Source organism: Rhinoderma darwinii, chromosome 11 (assembly GCF_050947455.1).
Source record: "Rhinoderma darwinii isolate aRhiDar2 chromosome 11, aRhiDar2.hap1, whole genome shotgun sequence".
NCBI classification, from domain to species: Eukaryota; Metazoa; Chordata; class Amphibia; order Anura; family Rhinodermatidae; genus Rhinoderma; species Rhinoderma darwinii.
Genome location: NC_134697.1, coordinates 35,432,650 through 35,444,880, shown reverse-complemented (window position 1 = coordinate 35,444,880; position 12,231 = coordinate 35,432,650). Strand labels below are relative to the sequence as shown.

General features: G+C 40.4%; 1 protein-coding gene across 1 annotated transcript in view; it reads right to left on the bottom strand.

Annotated features, from left to right (window-relative positions):
• Positions 1 to 10,542, bottom strand: part of TRIM8 (tripartite motif containing 8) — a 70,874-nt gene extending 60,332 nt beyond the window's left edge. The window contains exon 1 of the mRNA XM_075841070.1: positions 8,126 to 10,542. Within this exon, the coding sequence (XP_075697185.1) occupies positions 8,126 to 8,695 (570 nt within the window). The 5' untranslated portion in view covers positions 8,696 to 10,542. The remainder of the gene's footprint in view (positions 1 to 8,125) is intronic.
• Positions 10,543 to 12,231: the final 1,689 nt, after the last annotated feature.

Sequence of the window (12,231 nt, the reverse complement as noted above, 5' to 3'; positions counted from 1 at the left end):
CACATTAGGCCCTCTTTTCTGATTGAGCTTAATTCTAAGGCTTTAGAAACAGTTGCATTTGTCAGCTCCTGCAGGTAAACTCGATGGGGACATTTATAGAAAGTGTTGTTTTGGTTTCTTTCGTTCCCTTGAAAAAGAACGACACAAATTTTGATTGAGAATGGGCTCTATGCTTTGAAAAGGTACAAGGGCACAAATAATATATAGAAGAGTACATCTGCCAAACATCAGTCACGGCAGAACGGCTGCCACGGGACGTTACGTCACAATGGCCAAAAAGTCACTGCGGACTACAGTCATTGGATGGCACTTGACATTACATCACTATAGACACATGGTCCAGTCATTATACAGAACCAATGGATACAGGAGGGGGACAAGAGAAGAATTCCGACAGTGAGCATTTTTCTAAATGTTTACGTTTTTTCTTTCCGAAAAAAAAAAAGCATTTAATACAAGTGTTTGCTCACCGAATGCCATGTTAAAATGCAAACAGCGCAGGTTAGCCTATGCACGATTGGTACCCACAAAGCTATACAAGTCACGCAACTCCGAGGATACATGATTTCTTATAATACAAACAGCTGATGCAGAACCTCTTTTTGAAGTGTAAGGTGGAGCTTTCTGTCAACGCATTAAAAACCACCTCAAGTGAGTATTGCCTTATGCTTTTAAGGAGCGTCCACTCTCTGGAGTAGGATTTTCTTCTAGAGTCGTATAATGAATGAGCTTTGGGTTAACACATCTGTCTATACATCCAGTATTTTATAATAAAATATATTTAATCTACAACTGAAAGAAATGGGATTTCCACTGGTAACTTTCTTCTTTGTAGGTGTCAACCTTGAGTATTAGGTGAGAAAGTTTTAATACATAAGTGAGTGGAGATTAACCATAAAAAGGGGTTGCCTCATGAAGGCAACCCTTTTCTAAATGGAAGACGGTGTGGTGATCCCATTTGTCATGGTGCTGGCTTCTCAAACTCCTGATGATAAAACAGCTAATCCCAAAAAAAAATAAAGCCACAAATGGAGCATTACATGGCAGCCATTTAACTGAGAGTCTGTCCATGTGAGGCATGGACAGGCCGAGTCTACCAGAGCTGATAACATCTGGCTTAAGTGGAGGGACCCCCTCTTTGACGTCCATATAACTTATTTATAGGGCATATGGACCAGAATTGTCTTAAAAAAAAACAACCCCTTTAAAATTTACTATACAATGTAGCGTAGAGTGTGATTGGACATGACTAAATACAGGCGATAATGGACCTTCCTTATATCTAGAAATGATTCTTATAAAATTTCAACAAAGTAATGAAGATATATGTATATGATGCCTGACCCTGCAGTACAATACACTCTATTGTTCATTTTGCACCGAGGATAACAGCTGTGTGGGAATAGCAGAAAATCCAAAAGTAAAATGTTTTCCAACACTTAAAGTCGCAGGCCGTTCATCTAGTGTTGTATACACAACATGGCCACATTTTGCCAAGAAGTAAAAAGAACCATATTCCAGGAACTGGAATCTCCCTTCTGGGAAAGGATAGCTGGGAAACTTCACGGAATGAATCAAGGTATGGGATAACTCATTTCAATCCGTGGTATTTCTAAGCAAACCGGAAAACATCATTCATGTTACTAAGATGAACCTGGGAAATCGCTGGGGTTCTGAGAAGAATCACCACCACAGCCAAGAGAGTCAACACCACATCTCCATAGTCAAATACAATGAAAGACTTGTGTAACCAACAGTATTATCCACAGCTACATCCATTCATATTCATATTATTCTTTATGTAAAATGCAGAGGTAGAACATGCGACATTGTTCATCAAGGAGAATCGATCTATAACATGTAGGCAATAAAGATTTACGGCAATGAAAAGATTGTGTAGAAATGTATGAATTTTTTTTATGTAATAAAGTCTTTCTTCCCTACTTCCTCCATGTTTGTTGGATCTAGCTATCTCAACAGAGCTGATAAAACATCATGACTAAAGTGCTCCATGTGACAGGGCAACGGTGACCAAAGATAAAATGTTATCCAATTGACAAGCTTTCTACTTGGTGACTTTGCCCTGCCCGTAGGCAATACAGCCTGTATGTAAAATTGATAATACAAGTCTATGGTGATTGGCAGACCATCCCCCAGCTGCCATTAGCGAGAACGACAGATTGGATTTCAACCAGGTCTTATTCTATTGCTTCCCAGAATGTAAGCAACGGCAGAGGTGTCTGGTGGCCGCTTATCCCACTCTTATCATATAAATAAAATACTCATAGGAAATGCATCACCTGTAATTTCTTTTTACGAAGTATAACCAGATAGTAAAACATATTTTTTATTTTTTTAATCTGTTTTTATATTCAGATTGGGTAATTTTTGTATCCTATTTTCTGTACATGATTATGGGGTGGCCATCTTGACTGAGCTGCTCATAACAGCCACATGTAGTAAGGAACCTGTGAACAGCAGGTGACCCATTGACTTCTATGGGAGAGCTGTCTGGGCATGCTCTGTGACCTGTGCAGAGGTCATTGTGCAGGAAGTGATAGGAGGGGAGCTGTGTCCATCATCTATTGTCAATGGTGGATCCTGTGTTATCTATATATTTAGGTGTTACCTGCCATTGTTATCCTGCCTGTGATGATAATGAGATGACTGCTGAGAAGTGATCTCTACAGAACAGGAAGGATCAGTATATTATGAATGGTGGATCCTGTGTTATCTATATAGGGGTGTTACCTGTCAGTGTAATCCTGCCTGTGATGATAATGTGATGGCTGCTGAAAAGTGATCTCTACAGAACAGGAAGGAATTGCAAGATTTCAGGCTTTTTAAAAAACAAATACAGATAATGACCTGGAAAATAAAATACAATCAGGAACAAACACACACATTGTAATGCATAAGAAGGGGCCTGAAGGGTTGACACATGACTCTGGATTCTTTTCTTGATGTTCTCCAAATCCCTGTCATGCAATGCCCTCTCAGGCCTGTACTAGGTATTAGACAGAGCTGTCTAGAGTGTTCCTTGAAGAATCTCCTCCTGTACGATTTGCAAATTTCTAATGTAAAAGCACAGATTAACAAATATAATAATCGACAACCATGAAAATCATACTCATTTATATTATATTCCCCTAAACTAAAGCCACGCATAGCTTTTTTTTTTTTTAGAATACTCCTAAATGGGAATAGAATGCTTTATAAATCTATTTCTATAAATGAAATATACCGCTTTAAAATGTAGAGGCGCAACTTGAAGCTCCTAGGCCCCAATGCAAAATCTGTGACGGTGTCCCCACCAACCAAGTGCCATTTATAATACTGGTGTCTTCTTATGTGGGAAAGGGGTAGTTGGGCAACCTTAGGCACCAGGGTCTGGATGCCACGTATCTCTGAACCTTATAGATTTTGCCCGTTTCCATGTATCTGAAAACATTTTTTCTATACAAATGTATCAATGCTTTCCGAATGCACTAGTAGAGGAGAAGTAATTGTTTGTGAATTTAGGAAGTGTACTTGCAAAAGTGCCATGTATGCAAGCACTTATGTTGGCCAAAACAACGGTCATATTTGTAATCCATTTTAGATAAAACAGTTCAACATTTGCCACTTGTGTCTTCCTTAACCCCTTAGTGACCAGCCCATTTTAGGCCTTAATGACCAAGCTATTTTATTCGTTTTTCTATAGTTGCATTCAAAGAGCTATAACGTTTTTATTTTTTCGTCTACATAGCTGTATGAGGACTTGTTTTTTGCGGGATTAGTTGTGCTTTTTAATGGCACCATTTTTGGGTACATATAATTTTTATATTAACTTTTATTAACCTTTTTGGGGGGGATTATAAAAAAAAACTGAAATTCCGCCATTGTTCTATGCGTTTTTAAATTGACGCCGTTCACTGTGCGACGTAAATAACATGTTACCTTTATTCTATGGGTCGGTACGATTACGGCGATACCACATATGTGGAGGTTTTTTTATGTTTTACGACTTTTGCACAATAAAAACACTTTTGAACTAAAATTATTTGTTTTTGCATCGTCGCTTTCCAAGAGCCGTAATTTTTTTATTTTTCCATCAATGTAGTGATTTTTTGGGCTTGTTTTCTGCGGGACAAGACGTAGTTTTGAGTGGTACTGTTTTGGGGTACATGGGACTTATTGATTCATTTTTATTATGACTTTTTTGGGGGGCAATGGAAAAAAATTGCAATTTCGCCATAGTTTTTGGCGTTTTTTTTTTACGGTGTTCACTTTGCGGTTTAAATGACATATTAACTTTATTAATGGAGTCATTACGGTCGCGGCGATACCACATATGTGTACTTTTTTTTTTTTTTTACACTTTTACTAAATAAAACCACTTTTTATGGAAAAAAATGGTTTTATTTATTTTTTTACTGTACTTTTTATTAATAATCTTTATTTCACTTTGATGACTGATTTTATTAGTCCCACTAGGGGACTTTACTGTGCGATGTTCCGATCGCTGCTATAATGCTCTGGTATACTTCGTATACCAGAGCATTATTGCCTGTCAGTGTAAATCTGACAGGCAATCTGTTAGGACGTGCCTCCGGCGCGTCCTAACAGGCATATGTCCAGGGCAGACCTGGGGGCTTTTATCAGTCCCCCGGCTGCCATGACACCCCATCGGAGACCCGCGATTTCATTCGCGGGCCGCCGATGGGTGACAGAGGGAGCGCACTCCCTCTGTAAACAAAGTTAAATGCCGCGGTCGCTATTGACGGCGGCATTTAACGGGTTAAACGGCCGCGATCGAAGTAAACTTCGATCGCGGGCGTTGGAGCAGGAGCTCAGCTGTCATCAGACAGCAGAGCCCCGGCTCCTGCCTGCACGGGAGACCCGTGCAGGACTTAGACTAGGCTGACGTGAAAAGGCGTCAGCCTAGCCTAAAGCCCAGTAGTAAATGACGTGAAAAGGCGTATTAGTGGTCACTAAGGGGTTAAAGAGGCTCTGTCACCACATTATAAGTGGCCTATATTGTACATGATGTGATCGGCGCTGTAATGTAGATAACAGCAGTGTTTTTTATTTACAAAAACAATCATTTTTGACGGAGTTCTGACCTATTTTAGCTTTATGCAAATGACTTTCTTAATGCCCAACTGGGTGTGTTTTACTTTTTGACCAAGTGGGCGTTGTGGAGAGAAGTGTATGACGCTGACCAATCAGCGTGATACGCTTTTCTCCATTCATTTAAACAGCACATAGTGATCTTACTAGATCACTATGTGAAGCCACATACATACACACTAACGTTACTGACGTGTCCTGACAGTGAATATACATTACCTCCAGCCAGGACATGATGTCTATTCAGAATCCTGACACTTCGCTAACATTTGTGGTTGATCTACAGCACAGCAAGCGTAGTCTCGCGATATTACGCTGTAAATGTCATTTACAGCGAGATTACGCTTGCTGTGCTGTAGATCAACCACAAACGTTAGCGAAGTGTCAGGATTCTGATTAGACATCACGTCCTGGCTGGAGGAAATGTATATTCACTGTCAGGACACGTCAGTAACGTTAGTGTGTATGTATGTGGCTGCACATAGTGATCTAGTAAGATCACTGTGTGCTGTGTAAATGAATAGAGAGAAGTGTATGACGCTGATTGGTCAGCGTCATACACTTCTCTCCACAACGCCCACTTGGTCAAAAAGTAAAACGCGACCAGTTGGGCATTAAGAAAGTCATTAGCATAAAGCTAAAATAGGTCATAACTTGGTGAAAATAGATAGTTTTTCTAAATAAAAAAACACTGCTGTAATCTACATTACAGCGCCGATCACATTATGTAGGAGATAGGGCACTTATAACGTGGTGACAGATCAGGTATGATAAAATCCCATCCGGGATTCAGTCGCTCCCGGTTCAAAGTGCCGTTCATTTTCTGCACTAACAAGGCCTGACCACTATGATCAATGAGTGGCCTTCTTCAAATTTTCCAACAAACTTTCAAGGATTTCCAAAACCTGGATAATTTCCTGAAAATCTAGTGAAAAATGTGGCGTGCATATGGCACCACAAGACTTCTATGGTTCCTACTGTAGCTTTGTATGCCTCCGGTTTCATACAGAAGCATACTGACTGTTAGGCTATATTCACACGGGGTCTTTTGCCGAGTTTTTTGACGCGGAAACCGCGTCGCAAAACTCGGCAGAAACGGCCCGAGAACGCCTCCCATTGATTTCAATGGGAGGCGTCGGCGTCTTTTTCCCGCGAGCAGTAAAACTGCCTCGCGGGAAAAAGAAGCGACATGCCCTATCTTCGGGCGCTTCCGCCTCCGACCTCCCATTGACTTCAATGGGAGGCAGGAGAAAGCGTGTTTTCTGCCCGCGGCGCTCAATGGCCGCGGGCGAAAAACGGCGCGATCATTGCTATTCACACGGAGTATTTTGGGGGAGGAATATCTGCCTCAAAATTCCGTTTGGAGCTTTGAGGCAGATATTCCTCCCCCAAAATACTCCGTGTGAACATAGCCTTATTTCTGATATCTGACACCATACAGATCCAAAAACAAAATCATGGCATGCTGCATTGGATGCCATATTACGGAACTACTCTCCCTTCAGAAGCCTTACTTCCAAGGAAGAATTATCCCATAATACATCACCATACAGTGCACCATACAAAACTCCATGTACCTCTGTACTGCCTACTGTGTCGTGAGGCCTTAGACTACTATAGGCCCATATTTTATCTCTGTGTGCCTCCAATTTTATATGTAGTCTCAGCAAAGTGAGAATTTTTATTATGTGTATTTTGTAGGTACTCAAACAATCTTTGTAGGGGACAATACAGTGTCTCACGGAGGCATTAAAAAGTGGCAGTGGCACACACAGTGCCCGCCTCCCCGTAATACGAACCTGCAGGGACTGTGCGTTACCATACAAGGTTCCTGACCGAGCATAAGGCGCAAGGCCACTTTCACACATCAATATTTTGAATCAGTATTTGAAAGCCAGAACTAGGAATTGGTACTTTTTATTGATGTAGGTTTAACTCCAGGCTTTGGATACTGAAGCAAAATACTGCCAAATACTGCTGTGTGAATGGCCTTATCCACATCATTTCTATTTGTAAACCATATGACTTGGTAAGGACAACACATTTCTTAATATCTTAATATCATTGGTAAGTGTAGTCACCAAAACACTGTGATTACAAGGTATATAAGTCAAAATAAAGAAAACCAAGAATCTTCTCTGTTCAGGATTTTCCAATCTTATACTGGGATGGAGGCCCACAGAGCAAACAAGGCAACCTGCGATTGACCCCGTTTCCCAGAATGCTCCGAATTGTAGATCAACAAGAGACAGCAAATCTATACGTTATCTAGTTACAACAAGGAAATCGCTTTTTCAAAGAAAGTACAATACAAACAGGCAAACATTTATTATCTGCAAGAATGATGTAAATAGCGAAACATTTTGGAAATATTTTATTTAAAAAAAACATAAAAAAGTCAAAACAAAAGAGTATTATTGTACAACTGTGCATCTGTGTGTTGTGTAAGTAAATAAATCCCATCCCCTAAAGACCTCCCTAAGTTTCCTCTAGGCTGTGTTCAAGGCTACTTGGAAGCCATACAGGCCGATATTTACGATTTGCGCTATCATAGGCCTCGGTGATCATGTATTTCCTAAATGTTCATCATGACGCACTATGCCACTTCTACTAATCCAATGCTATTAGTCAAAACGATGATGGAAGCTGAGCGGTATAGTTAAAAACAAAAAGTTTACCTATAGTAAGTGGTGGCTTCTATTTAGATAACATGAACTAATATTCACAAACATGGTATGTCCTACTGAGTCCACCAATTGGTTTCTAGACAAGTGTTGGGCTATGGACATAGTCATTCAAGAAAATGGCCACTTAATATCCCAGCCAAAGCCTATTATAAACAAGCCCAGTACAGTTTGATGGTCACTTCCCTGAACGCTCTATACAAATAGTAGAGAATTCAAAGGATGAACGTAATGTATCATTTACACATTATTATATAAAATAGCGAAAAGATCTAAAACAAATAAAATAGCATAAAAAAAAATGTGGATTAAATTAAGAGGGTACTTACTCTGATCTCATTTCTGCGTATCTCCACATCACACACTGAATGTCCTTGGTGGGCACCACTATAGTAGCAGCAGAACTGGCACACTGCCACCTGCTCCGCTTCACAGTGGTACAGTCGGTAAGCATTATGTTGTGGACAACTCCAGGCCCTAACGTCTTCGGCTTCTACTAGGAGGTGCCCTCGGGCAGTAGAGGGCTGCTGCAGGTGAGTCTGCACATGGGACTGGCAGCATGGGGCTTCACATCTCAAGCAGATCTTCTGGGCAGGCAGCGGTGGCCCCCTTCTACAGAACACACAGTGCAGGATAGATGGTGGTTTGTCCACATTAAGCAAATTAAATTTTTCAACAATATTTGTGAGCTTAAGGTTCTTTTCGAGGTTAGGCTTTTGATTATAGGCCTGGTTGCACTCAGGGCACCTCACTAGGCCTGTTTCCTTTGCCCAGGCCTCACTTATGCAACCTCTGCAAAAATTGTGCTTACATGGAAGCTGAACGGGTTCAACAAACACATGCAGACATATAGGACATATAAGCTCTTCTTCGAAACAGTTTTTCCAATTTTCCGACATCTCCAGCTTGGCGGTGTAACGTGTATCACGGTTTACAAAATCGAGTGGAGTACAACCAATCAAATTTTCGTCTGCTTTCCTTTAAAAACAAGTTGGAAAACGATAGAGGTTTCCTTTTAATCACAGCTCATGAAAAAAAGGGAAAAAAAATTAAAAATGATATCTATTTATGAGCTAGTAACTTCAAAGCGCGTATTCCGTAATAAGGGAATTGTTCAAAATACACACAAAGAATATAAGGGAGAAAAAAAAAAGAGAGCGTTGATTCACCGACCAAATCTACGAAGCCTTCCTTGAAATTAACCAAGCAACCAAATTCTTGAGGTTGTTTCCATAGAGAGTGATCCTGGATGGGGCTCTGAAAGAGACAGTTCAGTCTCACAGCTCAAATTCCAGCCTAGAGCGAGAAAAACCCTCCCACCTCTTCCTTGTTTCGCAAATAAGAGGAAAAAAAAAAAAAGCCTTTTACGTTCTGAGCCGAATACAAAAAAAAATACGTACCCTGACTGTATACTCAGCCTATCTACGGACCTTCTATTTCATAGCGAGCCTGGTAGGAAAAATCGAAATGCAAAATAAAACGGAGAAAAATAAAAGAGTGGGATTGTGATCAGTGGATTAGGCTTTGCATGCCTTGATCAAACTGAAAAGGAATTTCTCAACAGCTAATCACAGCCCTCCCCCGCCAGTCTCCCTCCTCCTGACATGAAAGCTATTTCTGATTTTACATCCAATCTGCAAGGGCAGTGACAGTGGGGCCAATGAGGGAGACAGTCACAGAAAATTAACACATTTAGTTCCTAAAGAATGTCACCCTTACCATGAATATTCAAGTTCTCGTTTCGAAACTTGCCAAAGCAAACAAGAATAAAAAAAGGGTAAAAGCTATATGAATAATACCTAAATCCAGACGCCCCCTTACTATGCCCCTTTTATTTATAGATTAATTCAGCTGGATCAAGGAAACTTTAAGCCGATCTCTGTATCTTTTTGCAATATCACTAGATAAAAAAAACCCAGTTACCTTCAGCCATCTTGTTTCTTAATCCCTTTAATAAAATATATCTATTTCCCTATCCCAATAATGTAAAAAGTAGCTTTTTTTTTTTTTTTACATTTACAACCTCTCTCTTTTCTCTTTTAATTAAAAAAAAAAAAAGCCTTTTCAATTGCAAATCAACTGAACGGAGCTTGTCGAAATGTCAGACGGTATAAAAACAGGTCAGATCATAAATAAAAATAGATTTCATATAAAATATTTACGTTAGGTTGAGCATGCCAACAATACAGAATGCACAACGCCCTTCCTGATTGATGTAGAGGATCAATATTTTATAATTATATTTTGGTAGATTCCTTTTTTTTTCAGCAGGTATTGGTTAAGATTCCAGGAAATCTGAATTTATAAAATAAAATTTGCACAAAGAAAAATGCTAATTCTTAGTCTTTAGGGTCCTTGTAATGTCAAGAGAGCGGAGGAGAGCAGCATCTGTATTATTCCTGCATCCAAACAATCATTAGTCCCAGTTATTGTGAGCCCCTTGTTGGATTTTTAAAGGGAATCCACATCTGCTTGCTTGGTTTCTTGCTATTTAAATGCCCCCAGTCCGGTTATATAGAGCCCCCCAGCCAGTACTGTACATGAATGCACCTCTTCTGTGTCCAGTGAGAGATCGCAGCTTCCTTTCCTTGTAACAGTCGGTGAATTCTGCACACCCCTCTGAGATGCTAGGGATTTCTCGATGAGCCCCCCAGGCCAGGGGCAGATAACATCCAGAGGAGGGGATCGATCCCGTGTCACCGACTCAGCCTGTCTGTAGAGAGAGCAGAGCAGTAGACGGCTTCCCAGCTAGCTCCGCCCACCTTGCTCTGCCTGCGTCACAGATTTCTTTCTCTCCACCACACGGACTGTACAGCTCTGGAGCGCCCTCTATCTTTACTTTCAGTTCTGCCGACGCATCCCAGTTTTTTTTGTTTTTTTGTTTTTTTTAAAGGAACAGCCACGTCTATTTAGTCTACATCAATTTCCTGTAGCAAATATTTCAACAAACAAAACTGAACTTCAATCTATAAAGAAGCCTACCCACTTATTTACTGATTTACCAAAAATAGACGTAGGATACTTTTAATCAGGGTGGCCTGTTTCCCGAATATACAAAAAAAGAAATAAGGAAGGAAGATTTTTAAGTACACAGATAAGGGACCAGGCTAAATATAATAGGGAAGATTTACTAATGCTGCCTAAGATGTAAGGTACTATAACGGGCCGTGAAAACGAGTGCCGATCCACCAAGACAGCTCATCCATCGGCGCTCGTTTGCTTTTTTCACAAGGAGCTATGATCGGTAATGTATGGAGACGATCGATCGTTACTACGATTGTTCGTCCCCGTACATTTCTGTCATGTCGGCAGTACATCTTTCTGTTTACACAGGTAGATGTGCTGACGACTAGCGACCATTTTATTGGCCGCATGAACAAGCCAATCAGATGATGAACGAGGGTTTGCTCATTCATCGGCTGATCGGAACAAGCGAAGATCAGGAACGAGCGTTCATATAAATGTTTGTTCTGTTTGTAAATGTTGCCTGATCATTGGCCTGTGTAAAAGGAACTTTAGACATATTATAAGTGCCCTATCTTCTACATAATCTGATCGGTGCTGTAATGTAGATTACAGCAGTTTTTTATTTAGAAAAACGATCATTTAGTTATGAACGACTTTAACTTTATGCTAATAAGTTTCTTAATGCCCAACTGAGCGTGTTTTACTTTTTGACCAAGTGGGCGTTGTGGAGAGAAGTGTATGACGCTGACCAATCAGTGACCAATCAGCGTCATACACTTCTCCCCATTCATTTACACAGCACATAGTGATCTTACTAGATCACTATGTGCAGCCACATACACACACTAACGTTACTCAAGTGTCCTGACAATGAATAGGCATCACCTCCAGCCAGGACGTGATGTGTATTCAGAATCCTGACACTTCAGTAACGCTTGTGTGTGATTTACAGCAAGGCAATCGTAATCTCGTTTTAAATGACAGTTTATAGCGTAATCTCGCAAGATTAGGCTTGCCTTGCTGTAAATCTCACACAAACGTTACCGAAGTGTCAGGATTGTGAATAGACATGACGTCCTGGCTGGAGGTGATGCCTATTCATTGTCAGGACACTTGAGTAACATTAGTGTGTGTGTATGTGGCTGCGCATAGTGATCTAGTAAGATTACTATGTGCTGTGTAAATGAACGGGGAGAAGTGTATGACGCTGATTGGTCACTGATTGGTCAGCGTCATACACTTCTCTCCACAACGCCAACTTGTTTAAAAAGTAAAACAAGCCCAGTTGGGCATTAAGAAACTCATTAGCATAAAGCTAAAATAGGTCGTAACTCTGTCAAAAATGATAGTTTTTCTAAATAAAAACCACTGCTGTAATCTACATTACAGCGCCGATCACATTATGTAGGAGATAGGGCACTTATAATCTGGTGACAGAGCCTCTTTAACCCTACTTCAATTGTCCGAT